The sequence below is a fragment of the Camelus bactrianus genome, chromosome X, assembly GCF_048773025.1.
Source record: "Camelus bactrianus isolate YW-2024 breed Bactrian camel chromosome X, ASM4877302v1, whole genome shotgun sequence".
NCBI classification, from domain to species: domain Eukaryota; kingdom Metazoa; phylum Chordata; class Mammalia; order Artiodactyla; family Camelidae; genus Camelus; species Camelus bactrianus.
In genome coordinates, this window is record NC_133575.1 from 80,201,053 (window position 1) to 80,219,752 (window position 18,700).

General features: G+C 40.5%; 1 protein-coding gene and 1 non-coding gene across 4 annotated transcripts in view; one reads left to right on the plus strand and one right to left on the minus strand.

Moving 5' to 3' along the window:
• Positions 1-18,700, minus strand: part of TRMT2B (tRNA methyltransferase 2 homolog B) — a 31,878-nt gene that overhangs the window by 8,824 nt on the left and 4,354 nt on the right. For 2 of the 3 annotated variants that reach the window (XR_012504843.1, XM_074359794.1), the window contains exons 2-10: positions 17,927-18,196; positions 17,196-17,250; positions 15,736-15,870; positions 14,862-14,961; positions 13,728-13,798; positions 2,056-2,202; positions 825-919; positions 342-556; positions 64-165 (exon numbers count right to left, since the gene is read on the minus strand). Coding sequence is in view for 2 of the 3 variants with exons in the window: in XM_074359794.1 (XP_074215895.1) it covers positions 64-165; positions 342-556; positions 825-919; positions 2,056-2,202; positions 13,728-13,798; positions 14,862-14,961; positions 15,736-15,870; positions 17,196-17,250; positions 17,927-18,192 (1,186 nt within the window). In the remaining variant the exon portion in view is untranslated. The remainder of the gene's footprint in view (positions 1-63; positions 166-341; positions 557-824; positions 920-2,055; positions 2,203-13,727; positions 13,799-14,861; positions 14,962-15,735; positions 15,871-17,195; positions 17,251-17,926; positions 18,197-18,700) is intronic. The other variant, XM_074359795.1, reaches the window with a different exon arrangement.
• TRNAG-ACC (transfer RNA glycine (anticodon ACC)) lies at positions 9,398-9,470 on the plus strand. Its single transcript has one exon. It is a non-coding gene; the product is annotated as a tRNA-Gly (tRNA).

Consider the following 18,700-nt stretch of genomic DNA (forward strand, 5'->3'; position numbering starts at 1 on the left):
CTCTTTCCATAGCACAGGAACAAATGCACCTCTTAACTTCTCCCCGGAATGTAAGCAGTGTACCATTGAAGGCTGCAGTCCACCTGGCATCCTCTACCGCCTGCTCCACCAACTCAATCCCAAGGACCTGGGAGGTATATGGAGCCAGAGAGAGGCCGATCACACCTGGGGAAGTAAGAAAGAATAAGAGGAAGGTATTTTAGGGTATTAAGCCAACGAGATTATGCCTACATCATTACCACTACCCCTCCACCTTGGCTTCATGCAAGGGTCGTGGGTGCTGAGGGGATGGCGCTGGGGAGATAAGCTGCATGTAGATTCTGCCCTGGGCTGTCACTTGCCAGTTCCACAGCAGATGTCAAGGAGGATGGTGTTAGAGTTCACTCCACTCAGCTCCCCCACTGTACGATACAGCATCTCTGCACCAGCAGTGTTAATCTGGAAAAAGGCATCTGGAGAAATGCGAATCTTCAAGCCCAAGAGATCTTCAAAGATGTGGGGTTCCCCAAATAGGAGCTGGTAGGGGGACTGCTGATGGCTGCAACGGGTCATGGTGCTAGAAAAGAACAAGAGAAGAAAGCAACTTGGAAGGGCAGACCAATCCGTCTTTAGTGGTTGGCTGGAGGGGGAGGCACCAGCTTCTCAGCTAGGAGACACTACCTCCATAGCATGGCCCTGAGAGCTCTGGAGGAGTCCCCCTCTCAGGGGATGGAGGTACATGCAGATACTCTGCCATCAGCAGCGCTGCCCCAGTTATCCACAACTCAGACTACGTATGGCAAGCCATCAGCCTCCTGCTTCCTGTTGGGCTGTCCCAGGTTTACCTTTCCTGGAAGTAAAGTGATGTCAAGTCACAGACTGCTCCTGGCCCTTTGGTGAAAAACTCCTTTATGGTCTCCTTCTGAACACAGAGCTCCTCCTGCCCAGACCACAAAATCAACAGTCAAGCAAAAACTCATCTCGGACAAATTTTCTCTCCAAGCTCTAGAGTAATCAGCCCTGCAGTAGTCAGACAAGAAGGCACAAATCCTATTATAAATAACACTTAACATAAAGCAATGTTTTGTAGGACCAAAAAAAAGCTATTTTCACACCTCAGCAGAGGCACTGCTTTGCTTTTCGGCTTTTGACAAATCCTATACAATAGACACGGCACTTTCTCTAGTTTAAAACTCTTAGTAATTCCCTAAAGAAAGTGTGAGTTATTCTTGTTGTAACCAAGGAGCTAAACTAAGCTTTTGTTCCATCACGAAGAAGCAATAACCTTTCAATTCCTTTCATACATCTCTACTTCAATATCCCAACCGCCCCCCCAAACACCACCTCAGAAGACATGCGACCTAGGAGAAAGGAAAGAGATGGCATGGAAGAGAATGAGCACATTAACTAAATCCTTTCTTTGAGTTCCAAACATTTAAAAATTCTTGACACAAGAATATACGACTATGAACTATGTTGGAGCTATAGAGATAAAAAGGTCAGGAATCAATGACCTGGGTTCAAACCCTAGCTTTGTTATTTATTGGCTCTTTCACCTTCGAGTACCTGTACGCCTCCAATTACTCATCTGTGAAATGAAGGTGACAGTACCTCCCCTCCAGCCTACTTCACAAGTTGGTTGAGATGATCACATAAGTATATTTTCATGCAGGAATGTTTGAAAGCTCTAAGCGTATTACAAATGTAAAAGTATCATTTGGATTATGAGATTCTGACTATATATAGTCTAGTCTCTTATTGATTGGATTTTGGATTTAGTAGAGCACCCACTAACTTCCATGGGCAAAGTTCTTGTGAAAATACTCAGGAGTCCTCACATGATAATTAACTTGGTAACCTAGCCTGTCTCTTTGGTTTGATTATTCCATCAGCATAGTTAAGAGTATACTTGCCAGCTCCTCTTCATCATCATCCCCAACCCCTCTTTCCAACCCATACAGATATTCTGTGGGTGTGTTGCTTCTGCTACCTGCCCTGAAACCTCTAAACACCAACTACAGTGTAGTGATAGTAAGGGTTGCTTACTAAGCTGCCCCTTATCATCCTGAGTCTCACCTGCGTTAATTCCTGGGGATGGAAAGTGATGATGGCCATTGTATGTCCTTGGCTATTGGTGCGGACTATGAGCTCACGCCAGTACCCACCTTCATGAAACAGAAGGCAGGGCTCCATTGGGGACTGTTGAAGGAATATTTCATAGTACTAGGAAGAAAACAGTAATATTACACAGGCAAAACTAACAAGTTCCACAGCTGATTATTCACGCTGGGTGATTGCTACAGACTGAAGTGTATCCCTCACCACCCAACAAACTCATATGTTGAAACCTCAGTACCTCAGAATGTGACCAGATTTGGAGATAAGGTCTTTAAAGAGGTGATTAAGTTAAAATGAGGCCATTAGGGTGGGCCCTAATCCAGTCATTTCAGTGGGCCCAGGCTACCACCCCAGTGGGCCCGGAGGACAGTTATCAACTCAAAGAGGATTATTCTCAAGCCTTAAAATCTAATGGAATTTGCCCTGCTAGGTTTCAGATTTGCTTGGGATTTGTGACCCTTTCTTCCTTCTGATTTGTTCCTTTTGGAATGGGAATGTCTATTCTATGCCTGTCCTATGATTGTATTTTGGAAGCAGATAACTTGTCCAGTTTCACAGGTGCATAGCCAAAGAGGAATTCTGTCTTTGAAGATGAATTATACCTTGATTGATACCTCTAATCCACATTTCATTTAGATGATATTTAGATGAGATGTGGGATTTAGACTTGGTGTTGGAATGGGTTAAGAATTTGGGGCTGATGGAATGGGGTGAGTGTTTTTTGGATGTGAGAACATGAATTTGGGAGTCCAAAGGATAGAGTGTCATGGGCTGAATGATGTCTCCCCCTAGGATTCATATGTTTAAGTCCTAACCCCCAGTAGCTTAGAATGTGAAATAGAGCCTTCAAAGAGATGATTAAATGAGGTCATTAGGGTGGGCCTGAATCCAATCTGACCGTTGTCCTTGTAAGAGGAAATCTGGATACACAGAGACATCAGGGTTGGACACGTGCACGGAGAAAAGGCCACAGTGAGGACACAGCAGAAAGGCGGCCATCTGCAAGCCAAGGAGGGAGGCCTTTGAAGAAATCAAACCTGCTGACACCTTGATCTTAGGCTTCTAGCCTCCAGAACTGTGAGAAAATAAGCTTATGTTGTTTAAGCCAGTCTGTGGCACTTTATTATGGCAGCCCTAGCAAACCAATGCAGTGATATAAGAAACATGATCCCTGCCCTGCGACCTTACAGAGGGATCCTACCCATTGTAGCCCAAACAGTACACGCCATGAAGGCTCAGAGTTGTATCCTTAGTCTAGCACGTAACTGCTCAACAATTATTATTGAACAAAGGTATGAATGAAAGAACAGGAAAGGTATTCGCATGTAGACTCAGTTTATTGTATATACAATGTGGAATACGATTATCTTCCATGTCTCTGAATTCCTCCTGGGAGCAATTCCTAATATACTACTAAGCTGCTATAATTCCATTCTTACTTATAACGTCCTGATGTAAGCCCATCATTTCTGTATTTCTTCATATAATCAGGTGCCAACTACAGGATAGCTTAGTTGGATCCTTCATTTTCTCCTGGTAAATACAGGTCAAATGATTTAGTGTTAAGATACCAAAAATCCTTAAAGCCAAACTTTCCAAACACGAGCCAGCTGCTCCCACGACAGAACACAGAGTTACACCAAAAAAAGTACTGCTTATGAGGGTAAAAATCAATTAAAGCTGCACTTGATCACTTTTGCAATAATTTCATATAAATGCAATGAAGATATGCTTAACTATATTGAACATATTTTTCCAAATTTTGAAGTTGGTGGTTTAAAGAAAGACTGATTCAACTGTTTACTTGCTGGTTGGAAAGGAATGTGTTCTGGAAGCAAGACTCAAATGTCATTGAGGTCCTAGAGGATAGGAACTGAAAAACTGAGTCTGACCTGGAAGATAATGGGTAAGTAAATATGAAATACAGCTTCTCCACTGTATGAGCTAAGGCCTTGGTTTCTTCATTTATAGTGACTGAAACTCCTATTCTTATAAGGAAATGCCTAAGTATCACACTGCAATATACAACTGACCCTTAAAGAACATGGGTTTGTATTGTGTGGATCCACTTATACACAGATTTTTTTTCAATAAATACTTACTACAGTACTATAGAACCTGCAAATGGTTGAATGTGGGGGTGGTTGGACCCGAGATGCAGAACCGTAAACATGGGAAAACAAAGGAGGGCCAACTAAAGTTACAGGCAGATTTTCTCTTCTTTTAATTGAAGTATAGTTGATTTACAATGTTGTGTTACTTTCTAGTGTACAGCATAGTGATTCAGTTATATATATATACATACATTCTTTTCCATTGTAGGCCATTACAAGCTATTGAATATAGTTCCTTGTGCTATACAGACTGTCCTTGCTGTTTATCTGTTTTATATAGAGTACTGTGTATATGTTAATCCCAAACTCCTAATTTATCCCTCCCTCCATTTCCCCTCTGGTAACCACCAGTTCATTTTCTATGTCTGTGAGTTGATTTCTGTTTTGTAAATAAGTTCATGTGTGTCATTTTTTTTAGATTCCACACATAAGTGATATCACATGATATTTCTTTGTCTGACTGACTTCACTTAGTATGATAATCTCTAGGTCCATGCACGTTGCTGCAAATGGCATTATTTCATTCTTTTTATGGCCGAGTAGTATTCCATCATGTATATATATACCACAACTTCTTTATCCAGTCCTCTGTCGATGGACATTTAGGTTGCTTCCATGTCTTGGCTATTGTATATAGTGCTGCTATGAACACTGGGGTGCATGTATCTTTTCAAATTAAAGTTTTCTTTGGATATATTAGGCAGGTTTTCAAAATGTACAGATGGTCAGCACCCCTAATTCCCATGTTGTTCAAGAGTCAACTGTATAAACGTATCAAATCAACATATTGTACACCTTAACTTACACAATGTAGTATGTCAATTATATCTCAGTAACATTTTTTTAAAAAAAGACTGAAAGGGCCTTCTAGTTAAATAACAGACTATTCTTCTTAAAAATCCTACTAAAATGAAGTAAAGGAATAAAAAAACATGAACTTACTTAAACTCATTGCTCCACCAATTCTCCCTTCTCTTTCTCCTGCATCATTTCCCTCCCTCACTGCTGGATCATTCCCATCAATATACAAGCATGGTCTTACTCTCCCACCTTTGAAAAGGAACCTTCTCAACCTCACTTTCTCCACTAGTCACTATTCCATTTCTCTGCTCTTCTTCGTAGCAAAACTCCTCAAAAGAATTGCCTATATTCACTGCCTCCCACTCATCTCCTTCTATTCACTGTCTCCAATTATGTCCCCACCCCTTCACCAAACAGCTCCTATTAAGGTCACCAATGACCTACATGCTATGCAATTCAATGGTCAATTTTCAGCCCTCATCTTAACTTGACCTACCAGCAGCACTGGTACAGCTGATGGGCACCCCCTCCTCAGTTCACTGTCGTCAGTTGGCTTCCAGGAACCCACACTCTTTCAGTTTCCTCTGGCCTCGCTGGCTGCTCCTTCTCAGTCTCCTTTACTGGCTCCTCCTCTCCTCCTAGATCTCTTAAAATGGGAGTGCCCCCGAGCTCAGTCCATGTTCTTCTTCTCATTCCTATCCACTGTCACACCCTTGGTGATCTCTTCCAGTCTCATGACTTTAAATAACATCTACATGTTAATGACTCCAAGAATTCTGATTTTTGAACCTCAACCTAATATATCCAACTACCTATTTAACATATCCACTCAGATGCCTACTAAGTATGTCAAATACCGAACTACTAACCCCCACTGCTCTACCACAGTCTTTTCCATTTCAGTTGATAGTAACTCCATTGTTCCACTTTCTCCTCCCAAAAACCTAGAGCCAATTTTTTTCATTCTTTCTCTTATATGTCTTATCAATTCATCAAGAAATCCTGTTGTTCTATCTTCAAGATAGATCCATCTCCACTGCTACTACCACTAGTCTATACCATCTTTCACCAGGATTATCACAAGAGCCTCCTAACTGGTCTCTCCCTGCTTCTACCTTCCCCTACAACAATCCATCCAGAAGGCAACAGCCAGGGTGATCCTGATAAAAACCTAAGTCATATCATGATATTCCCCCCATCAAAACTTCTAATATCTCAGAATAAAAGCCATAGCCCCTACGATGACCTCAGAGGCACTGCATGATCTGGACCCCATTAACCACCTTTACCTCATCTTCTGCTACTCTTCTGGGCCTACTTTCAGTTCCTCCACAAAGCCTGCCACACTCCTATCTTAGGGCCTTTGCCATGGCTGTTCTCTTAGCCTAGAATGCTCTTCCCTCAGACCTCCACATGGCTGACATCCTCATTTCTTTTAAGTCTTAATTCCAAAGTTTCCCAACCTTGGCACTATTGACATTTTGGGCCAGATAATTCTTTGTTGTGGGAGGCTGTCCTGTGTATTGTAGGATATTTAACAGCATCCTTGGCCCCAACTCACTAGATGCCAGTAGCACCACCCAAGCATCCCCTGGTGCTGACAACCAAAAATGTCTTCAAACATTGCTAAATGTCCCCTGTAGGGCAAAACTACTCCCAGCTGAGAACTGCTACTTTATTCAAATATCACCTTCTCAATGAAGCCTACCTTGACCCCATTTAAAATTACAACCCATGTTTCCCCCAACCCTAGAACTTCTCATCCTCCTTATCTGCTGTATTTTTCCCATGGCATTTGTCTTAGTCTGTTTGGGCTGCTAAAACAAAAATACCATAAACTGGGTGACTTATAAACAATGGAAGTTTATTTCTCACAGTTCTGGAGACTGCAAAATCAAGAGGCTGGCAGTTTCAGTGACTCATGATGGCCTCTTTATTGATGGCTGTCTTTTCACTGCAACCTCACATGGCAGAAGAGACAAGCTAGTTCTCTGGGGACTGTTTTATAAGGGCACTAATCCTAATTATGAGGGTTCCACCCTCATGTCCTAATCATGTCCCAAAGGCCCCAGCCTCCTCATACTATTACCTTGGGGCTTAGGATTTCAACATAGAAAATTTGGAGGGGCACAAACATTCAGATCGGAGCCACACTTGTCACCTTCTAACATATTATATAATTTACTTTACTATGTTTTTTAAAAAATCTGTCTCCTTTCTAAAATGTAAGTTCCACAAGGTAAGGGATATTTTCTTCATTATTGTATTGTATCCTAAGCACTTAGAATAGTGCCTGGCGTTTGTAGGTACTCAATAGTACTTGTTGAATGAATAAATGAAAGAAAGAACAAAGATAATGGGAGAGAAAACTAAAGAAAGTCTTAAAAGATGGAAAGCAGATTGGAGTGGCAACTTATTAGCAAGATGAAGGATGCTACATCTGGATTGCCTACAAAAGGGGAATCTGATGAAAAGGCAGGCTTATTTGCTCCATACAAGCCTGGAAGGGCTCAAACTTGAAGTGCAATGTACTGCAGGATGCAGAGATGGGATAAGGTACAGGGCTACAAACAGGGTTTGGTTGAAAATCTGGACATAAAACTGGACAACCTCATCCTACCAAAAATTTCCATCCTCCTCTAGCAAGAGACTGGGGATTTTTTCTCAGGAGAAAATGAACACACAAAAGCTCTGAATTTGGAAATACCAGGCAGAATGGTGGTGGAGGGGTGGAAACAAGAAGATTCAATGTAAATTCTCTCAAGAAACTGAACAGTCCCAGAGTAAGGATCTCCCAAGACAGACATGGGCCCATACCCACAATCACCAGCAATGAAGCCAAGAATCAACAAATCCACTCAAGCTGAATTGCCAATCAATTTTTAAGGGCTCATTCTTAAATATGAACAATCAGGCAAGTATTACCAGCTATTTGATTAAAGTTTCCATTGTGAAAGATGATACTCAAACAAGAAAAAGAAAATCCTGAAGGAAGCAGATAATTCAAAGAACAGGAAAAAACAAAGCAAAAGCAAAATACTAATGATAAAGTACATATATATATATTACATTACTAAAAAAAAAAGAACAAGATGTGTACAAAAGGAACAATCAGAGGACAAGAAAGTTTTTGAAAATTAAAAGCAGTAGAAAAAAATTCAATAGAAATGTTGGCATTTATGTCAAGAAAATTTCATAAAAATAACAAAAAGGCAAAGAGATGGAAAATAGGAGAGGAATGAGTAGTAGTTACAGAATCAATTCATGAAGTGCAAAATCCAAATAATAGGTGGCATAGAGAGAACATATTAAAATGAGAGGAAGGAGGTAATTAAAGAAATGATACAGGAAAACTTCCCATATCTGAAAGTATTAGTTTCCAGATTGACAAGAGCTAGAAAGTGCCCACCACAATGAGTTAAAAAAGGACTACATGGGCACGAAGTGTCAGGGATAAAGAGATTCCCTAAAAGCTTCTACAGAAAAAAAGAGGGGAGAGATTATCTGCAAAGGAATAGGACTTAGGGAAAGTAGCATTTAGACTTATACAACATTAGCAACCAGATGACAATGAAACCATGTCTTCAAATTTATAAAGGCAAATGATTCAAACCCAGAATTTGAAATCTAGAAGAACTCAGTCATATGTCAGGAAAGAACAAAGACATTTATAGACATGCAAACACACTAAAACTTTACTCCTAGGCACATTTCCTCAGGAAGCTAGTGGAGGTTGTACTTTGGCCAAATGAGGATGTAAACCAGAAAAAGGAAGACAGGGGAATCTAAGAAACAGGGGGAAAGATAGGAGAACAGCAAAAGGAGTCCTAAGATAACAGCCAAGCAGAAGGCCTTGGAGGGCTTGGATGGAGACCCCAGGAAGAAGGTCCTCAGAGAAAAAAACTAAACTCAAGTTTTTGATCACATGGAAAATACTGATGAATGTCTGACAGAGCTCTTAGAGCACTCAGAAAAATAATTAGCACTTCAACATTAATTATTCAAGCCAATGAAAACACAAAGTTGTAAAATCCATCATATTACATAGAACTAAGCAGCTATAAAAAAAATGAAGTACATTATTATGTGGGGAAAAGGTATAGAACAGTGTCCATATTAAGCTACCTTTTAGCTAAGAAAAGGGAGGGAATACAAATGTTTCCATTTTTTAAATAAAAAAATTAATTAAAATTTTACCTATAGAAGGGAACTGGGTAGAGGAGACAAAGGTGAAAACTATACCTAAGATGTACCTTGATTGTGTAGATTTGACTTTGAAATATGTAAATATTTTACAAAATTGTAAAACAAAATTTAATCAAAAGGAGAAAAATCAATCCCTAGAATTCGAAAGCAAGCAAAATTTAAAAAGAAAAAATCAGTGGGGAGGATATAGCTCAGTGGTAGAGCACATGTTTACCATGCATGAGGTCCTGGGTTCAATCCCCAGCACTTCCATTGAATAAATAAATAGATCTAATTACCTCCTCCTGCAAAAAACAAAAAGTAAAAAGTAAAAAAAATCAGAAAGATCCTGTGTATCAAGTGTCAAGTTGGTGGTGTAACTACAAAGAGATGAATTCCTTCAGAGCGACAATAATTTGACAAAAAGAACTAGACAGAAATCCTGTACTCTTTTCAGTAATCATTTGTTAGTAGTAATATTGGTACTATTGTTCTGAAATTATATATGTAAAGAGTAGGATAGAGTAAGTATAGCTGACTGTTGAACATGGGTTTGAACTGCACAGGTCCACTTACATGAGGGTATTTTTTTCAGGAAACATGTACTACAGTACTACACGATGCATGGTTGGCTGAATCCGTGAATGTGGAACCACAAATACAAGGCGGATTTTCGACTGCACTGGGGTTGGTGCCGCTAAACCGTGGCCTTGTTCAAGGGTCAACTGTAATTATGTTAACGTCAGGACTAAAGTTTTCTTTAAAGTTTAAGAGACAAAAGATAAAAATATAAAAATCAAAGGATTTAAGTAAAAACTCTATAATTTTAAATTTGATTTGGATGTATCACTGTGAACTCATATATTTTCTATTTTAAAAACATTTCCTAGCTCTATCCACTAAAAAGTCCTTGAAATATGACCAACCCAGTATAAATGGGCACCCCTAACACCTAGTCATTTCCCACTGAAAGAGAAGGATTCCTTGAAGAAATGGCTGATTTCAGTTTCCAGGCAGAAAATGGACTAGATATGCTAGAAAAATCTTATCATTCCAGAACTGTCAGGGCAACCTGGGGCTCTCAGGCAACTTAAAGAGGTTCCAATTAGCTAAACACAGAACAATTAGAGTAACGAAAAAAAAGAAAAAAAAAAAACTAGTATCTGCAGTAGATTGAAACATATCAGGTATGTTAAAAAAAAATCTATGAGTTCATAATGATACTAAAACAGACAAATTTAACTGATCATTTTCTGAGGAAGACGAAAGAACCAAGGATTTACCCTGCCTTTCTTGTATAAGTAGCTTAGAGTCACCAAAGGGTTGATAGGGAAAAGTTATTTCCAGAAGAATTCCACCTAATAAATGAAGAAGGCATGATAGATTTAGACTATCAATGCACTGCACCTCCTCCTGAAATAAGGGATCTAGGCAACGATCAGCAACGACTGCTAAACCACCAAGTGAAAAGCTGAGAAGGAATATTATTTAATCCTTTTTTTTTTAATGGAGGTACTGGGGGATTGAACCCAGGGCCGTGTGCATGCTACGTTCGCACTCTACCACTGAGCTACACCCTCCCCACTTGACAGGGAACTTTTTAATGAGTGGATCAGGCTGATGACAACTGAATCCACTGTTCAATCTTAACATCACCAAAAGAAAGCCCATTAGACATCTACGTAGAAAAACATTCTTGCCAAAAATCAAACCTGCATCTGATCAATACTCTAGACCTACCAGCTTATGGGAAACACAGGGTATAGAGGAAGAACATTCAATGGTATCAACCAGGAAAATCCAGAATGTGAAAATCTCCATGGGAAAACGAACCATTTTCTTCAAAAAGTAAATTGCAGGGACAAAAAAATTAATAGGAAGGGGTCCTTACAAATTAAGAGACTAAAGAGACACGTTAATCAAATGCAATGTGTATACCTTGTTTGAATCCTGTTTTGAACAAACCAACTATAACAATCAAGCTTTTTATGAGATAAAACAGCACCAAATCTGAACATTTACTAGGTAGTTGATGATATTATGGGATAAATGTTTATTTGTAGGGTGACAATGGTATGAAATTATGTTAAAAAATTAACTCCTTTCTTTTCAAACTCACACTTTGGTATTTACACTTTGTATGACATAATGTCAGGAATTTGCCTCAAACAAATCCAAAGGGGTTGGTGTGGAAAGCGGGTGAGAGTATACCTAAAACAGGATGGGCATGTTGACAGCTGCATGTTGAGTTACTGAAGTTAGGTAATGGGTACACATGGAGTTTGTTATACCATTCTATACTTTTATATGTTTCTAATTTTCCATAATATGAAATGAATGAAAAAACATGCACAATAATGAAAACAAAATCTTAGTACATCTATTTGGCTCAGGAGTGAATATCTACATAGTCATAACAATATAAACACTAAATATCAGTGAGACCAGTTTGGAGGCTACTGTAGTAGTCTTGGCAAAAGATGGTAGCTTGGACTGGAGTGGTAGTGGTGATGATGGTGGTGGTAATAGAAAGAAGAGGGTAGAGTCAAGGTCTTTTCAGAAAGGAAAACTGAAAGGACTTGGAGATTAATTAGAAGTGGTTAAGAAGGAAGTGGTGGGATTAAGAGAGAGAAGTCTAGGATGACATATGTTTGCAGTACATGGTGCTACCATTTACTAAAGTGAGGAAAAAAGAGCACATTTGGAAAGGAAATAGGATAAATTTAGTTTAGGGCAATGATTCTCAACTGGAGGCCATTGTGCCCCACAAGAGATACCTGGAGACATTTTTGGTTGTCACAATGATGGCATCTAGTGGGTAGAGGCCATGGATGCTGCTAAACATCCTACAATGCACCCAAGAGTCCCACTCGAAAAAAATTATCCAACCCAAAATGTCAATAGTGCAGAGGTTGAAAAATCTTGATCTAGGGCAATGCTGATTTGAAGAGCTCTGCAGGACAACTAAGTGAGGGTGTTCAGTAGCATTCTGGAACTGTACCTCCCAAAGCTCAAGAGGGAGCTGGAACGCAAATATAAGTTTAGGAGTTGTCAATTTATAGGTGGTCATCCCAAGCATCAGCTATAGTTATGTGCAATCTCCTATGAATAGATTCAAAAAGAAGGCCAAGAACAGAGTCCTGGATGACACCAACACCCGTGAGAAAGACTAAGAAGTGGCCAGCAAAAATGGAGGAAACCCATCAGAGAACTGTATCACAGAAACCAAAGATAATGTTTCAAAGGAGAAAATAAGAATAATAAGTGGTGCCAAAGGCAGAGAAAAGTTGAGTAAGTTAGGGGCAGAAAGTTTCCACTGAATTTGTTAAAATGGAGGTCACTGATGACTCTGGCCAAGATCAACTTCTATGGGCTATTGGGGACAGAAGCAAGAACCATCAGATTTTTTTTTTTTAAATATGAGAGATGTTGAATATGAACTGAAGGAAGAGAACTGACAGAGGTGGGGAAAAAGAGGGTATGTAATGAAGGAGCAAGGATCCTGGGGAGGGAGACGACTCCAAGGTGGTGTTTCAATGAAGAAGACTGACAGCATTTCACTGAGATTGGAGGGGAGGTGGGGTAAGATTTTCAATGAAATTGGCAGATGGTAGGGGAGGCAGCTAAGGGTGTTTTCATCTGATGGTCTTAATTTTCCAGTGAAGAACCAGGCAAAGTCATCTGTCAAGAACAAGGGTAAACATGATGGGATAGGAAATTCAAGGAGAGGTAAGAGTTTAAAATTATCACTGAAGAGAATGGGAAAAGAAATTGACAAGGGTCATGTAGGAAGATTTCTGGAGAATGATTCTAGATGGGAGCCGTGCCCTAGTGAGGAAATCTTGGAGATCAAGATGTGTCCTATCAGAAGGTACCATCCAAGTGTCAGAAAGCTGAATCATCAAGAGGATAGGTGCTGGTAAGTATAAACAGGGAACAAGTATGTCAGTTGGGAGTCTTGTTTAGTCCTCATAAGTAAGGCTTTTGTCTTTTTTGTAAGAACCAGGAGGGCAGTCACCATGTTTGTTTGAGTCACCACTGGATCTCCAGCACCGAGCAGAGTGTCCAACACATAGTAGGCACTCAATAAATAGTGGGCACATGAAATCAAAGGATATAAAAATGTCTCAGAGACCAACCTGATGATGTAGATGCCTTACCACCACTCCTATACCTCTCATGATATTTTTCAACTCTGTTCTGCTGAAAACACTAGCCTTCCAAATATTTCAGACACCTGCCACTTGCTATACTGTCCTCATCAGCACCTCTCGATCCTAAATTCCCCTATTAAATTCCTTGGATGCTTGATATTTGCAATAGTGGATGCAGCTCTCTCTCCTCCTCTCCACCCTCTCTGAAATGAAACACTAGTCATGTTCCCTCCACCATTAAGAGGTATGCTTTCAGAACAGAACCCTTACTCCACTGCAGCACTAGAAGCGGCTCTATTATTAAAATGTCAGGGATGCTGTTGTTATAGACTACAATGCCCGGGGTCACCTGCAACCAGCCTTTGTTCCTTATTACCTTGGCCACTTGATTGTGTTTCTCGGGGATGTTTTTCAGATGGTTAGATCGTACACAGACGATGTTCCTCTCTACAGAAAGAAAAAGAATTTGATTTATATGGTTTTCTTCTTAAGATTAGTTAGAAGAAAATGTCTGGCAACTCAAACCCCTCCTTCGAAGAGACATATGCAGATATGAAGAAGCAAAGTACCTAATTTCAAGCTCAAGGCCATTTTTCAGAGAAAACCTGCTTCCCAGTCTGGCCGTTAAAAAGCTTCTTCTTAATGGAGCTAGTCCACAATATTTTCTCTCATGCCACAAATGTGCAATATGACAATGTCTGCTTTCTGTTCAGATTTTAAGAGGGAAATAAAATGTAATGGGTTTTGTTTTTCTGTTAGTGAACAGCAGAACACTGACGTCACATACTCATTTAATTCAGCAGGGGAAAAAAAAGAAAGCCAAGCACCTGCCCTAATGAACTGTAGTTTAAGGCATATGGATATTAAACAGTATGACTAATATAAAATGATGGTATTTCAAGTGGATTTATTGAAAATGGGCAAATAGAAAGTTCAGGAATGGAATTCTGGAATGGATACTGGAATTAAGTCTCAGAAATATGCGATTGTGATTTCCCTCACCAGCACTCACCTCTCCTACCAATTCCTTTAAGGTACATTTATCACAGAAAGCTCTAGTTTTCAGAGATATGGGGCTGTGAACTAGAAAGCACATCTCTCTAATAAGCAGGATACTGCTCCCAGTACAGAAAACAACATAAAATGATTATGATGACAACGATGATGATGATGATGACAACGATGATAATGACAGAGCAGCAGCAGCAGCATGAACATTTACGAAGTGCTTACTAGGTCTCAGACATGGCTTTCAGAGGAAGAAAGCAGGGAGTGGGGGAAAAGAAGGGGGTTGATCCCTAGCACTATGGTACAATGACTACCCACCCAAAAGTATCTCCAGTTAACCTTGTGATCATGTTCTGCATCAAAGACTTCCAACTCAACCTTCTCCTTTAAAGCCACTGCATCCCCTACTCCTCTCCACTCCCACCAACACTGTTCTCTGTACCCTTCCCTTTCCTCTCAGTCCTTGGTTTGTTATTTCTACTAGTCACAGCCTTCAACTGACCTCTCCAAGATCCCAGGTAGTACCCCACAGTCTTCGGATTGCCATCTGGACCTCGGTTCACAGAGAAGGTGGACTTATTTCGGTAGCCATCAATGACAGGCTGGAGAAGGCAGAAGGACAGGAGAGGGACAACAATACAAGGAATGAAAGAACATTCTCTGGATGAGGACAAATAAATGATGCTTGCTTGGAAGGCATGGCGTCTCTGAAAGTCCATGGCTGAGAAGATCAAGGCACTCCACAGACATTCCTCATAAAAAAGGAGTTCCAATCTTGCCATAAAGCAAGAGTTGAAAAAGTTTTCCAATAAAGAGCCAGATAGTAAATTACTTCAGGCTTTGCAGGCCATATGGTCCCTCTCACAACTATTCAACTCTGCCTGTGTAGCACAAAAATAGCCACAGACAATCCATAAACAAGTGAGCTCGCTGTGTTCCAATAAACCTTTATTTACAAAATCAAGCAATGGAACAGATATGGCCTAAAGGCCATAGTCTGTCAACCTCTGCCATGAATTAAGTTTGACCTCTCTGAAGAGAGGATGAGGATTAGATTTTCAAAGTCTGGAATCTTCTAAGGAGGTAGGAATGTACTGGTTGAGAAAGGAGGCTGTGCATCAGATCAACCTCAGCTCTGGCACTTTCTAGATATATGTCCTTGGGCAAATCACTTAAACTCTCTGAGCCTCAAGTATTCATCTGTAAAATGATAGTGTCTACCCCTCAGTGTGATCGTAAACAGTAAATGAGACAATGATGCGTGTTACTCACTAAGCATAGGGCCTGGATCCCAGCAAGTGCCTGGTTAAGTACTGGCTTACATTATTAGCTATTAAGGGGACTTAGTAGATAAAGGATTGGGAGTGGGGGCTTACAGAAGGTATAACAGGATGGAGAAAACAACATAGCCCCTCGGATCTGGGTGCAGCTATTGTCCCATTGACTCCATTGAGCATTTTGAGGTAAGACTCTAGTCTCTGTAGAATTTTCTTCTGAGCTTCAAATTTCATCTGCAAAAGAATATAAACAATGAAACAAAAGACTTTTGCAGTATCACCACAAAGAATAGAAAACAAACAGGATAAGAGAAGGCTGTTCCACGGATTCTTGGGTCACGGTCTCAGCAGATAAGAAACCCTTGGACTGATGGAACAGCAACCAACCTAATGAGGTACTGGGAAAAGGTCAAGTGAGCTCTTGTGTAAGCTCATCATTTTATCTGACCTTTCAGACTGAACATTGCAGCTATATGTTAGTGCTGTCCAGTGGAACTTGCTGTGATAATGGAAATGTTCTCTATTGGTGTTATGTTCTATGTAATATGGCAGCCGACACTAGCTACATGTGGCTACTGAGCACTTGAAATGTGACTTGTGACTGAGGAACTAATTTTTTAATCTTACTTAATTTTAATTAACTTATATAGTCAGCTCTGCTATCAAATGACACAAGCATTCCTAAACCATACTATGCGAAATTACTCTAAAAAAATCACAGAGCTCATGGGGAAATAGGATTGGGCACACACATCCCAAAACCTTGTCAGTAACACACAGAGAAAAGATAGGAACCCAATAAAATTGTAGTTTTACACATGTTAAATGGTTAAGCAATGTCTAACTACTACAATAAGGATGGCACTTTACCCTGATGAAGCCCTTTAGTTTGCTCGTGGAAGTGGCTCTCCACTTGTGAGTTATCATGAGGTGGTGAAAGGAGGGTTATGTGAGTGGGACAGAAAGTTCTCACAGCAGATGTGAATGAGTGTGGCTCACAACACACTCAGTGAACTGAGGAAGCCGGGAGAGGTGTGTGCGCGTGTTCATTTCACAAATTATTACGCAGCTCAGTTCGGCTTGGTGCAGACCCCGTCTTTCATAGAGTGTTTCTCACGGACGAAATCACTCCCAAGCCAACGTGAAATGTGCATTATGTTCAAATTGTTCCCTAATATGTCACCTGGTTGGAACAAATTTTCATTTTCAAAATAAGTATTTTAGCAGAATTGACTGTACTTAAATTTAAATAGCCACATGTAGCTAGCAGCTACTGTGTTGGAAAGTGCAGCTGTATATGAGGCAGCAAGAGCACTTGCGCACACAGAGCTATGAGAATAGCCAAGAAAGCAAGGAAGAGAGGAAACAGGCATTTGGACACATAGCTCGAGAGCTTGGAAGACATAACTGGCCTAAAGCTAAAATTTCAGCTTCATTAGCATATTGAGTATAAGGACCTGTTGAGGCATCTGGATAGAGCTGTCCAGTCAAGCCTCCTACAGGTCCAGCGCCATTCACCTGATGGAACGGACGAGTGAAGACTTAAGCTGGGTTCCTACCTTGAGCTGTTCTTCATAGCTCAGCCTCCAGAGTGGTGTCACAACATCAGCCAACCTTGAATAAAATAATCCAGGCATCTCATTCATTATATAAATCTGTACTGAGCACCTACGACACACAAGTACTTCCTGCCACCATTTTCTCTGGCATTTAACTTATCATTCAGAAGACCTAACTCTTGTGCCCCTGGAGAGAGAGTCTGGGAGAAGAGCCCATTTTGGTGCTGTCTACTTAACAAAGCAGAACAGATGGGCAAACCTAATATAAGAAAAAAATCCAGATTTATCAGGAGGTAATTAATCATATTACAAAAAGGCTTCACTGTTGGGTTCCTTTAAACAGCTCACCTCCCTAATGCTTTTAAAATATAATTTGATTTAGAAAATACATTTGTTGCATAAAATGAGGTACATTTGTGTTTGCATGGCTGCAATGGGACTATTCATTTCTAATCCATCTAATCTCTCTCTGAGACCCTGGTTTTCAGCTTACCTGTCCTGGACCTTTTGAGAAAAGTACCCAGTTTAATAACCCCTTTCTGCCAAAAACGCACATAAAGTCAAGGAGAATATTTTCTGCAATCCCAAAGCATTTTCACCAACATTCCTTAATGTCTTAAGCTTGCCCTGGGTATCCTACCTGAGGTGCCCCCTCAAATACTTGCAATGCCACATTGTCCTTCAGGAACACAGAATTTCAACAGGCCCCAAGATTCAGACTTGGGCCTTACCTTTCCTGCCAGGAACCTTCTGGTGGTCCAAGATGTCTTGGTTTCTTCTGACTTTTCTGTCCTCTTTGGTGCTTCTTGGCTATCACATGGGTGAAGTTTCCCTTACATGCTGAGCCCAAAAAGAGCTGTGACCAACACGGAGGTTTTCTGGCACACCGGGGGAGCAGTTCTGATTTGGAGAAGAGATCCACCCTGGAGAGGAAGCATCTTGCACTGTGCATTGGGACTCTTCTCTTAATACCTGCCCACCACAGAAACACGGACATTCATCTGCATGAAAGGTGGACAAACAGAAGTCAGGAAGCAGAGACACAACTCCCAGAGCCCTTCATTCATTTACAAACCTTACAGAATCCCAGCACATAGCACAGTGCCTGGCCCAGAGTCAACCTCGGCAGAACTGAATTGCTTTACACTAGGCACTGGCTTCAGCTCCCAAAATTAAAAGATGAGGAACAGATAGCTTTTGTCCTCCAGGAAAGAGTTCAATTCTCTGGATACACTTCAATGGCCAGTCCATCTCCATTGTCTACCCTCCTACCCCACAACTGATCAATCAACTAATGTTTAATAAGTGCTGGGGGGAGGGTGTAGCTCAGTGGTAGAGGGCATGTTTAGCATGCACAAGATCCTGGGTTCAATCCCCAGTACCTCCATTAGAATAAATAAATAAACAAACCTAATTACCTCCTCCCAAAAGAAAAATAAAACAAACAAAAAGAGAAGTATGCCCTAAAAGGCCTCTGATTTAAAAAAAAATTAGTAAGTGCTTAC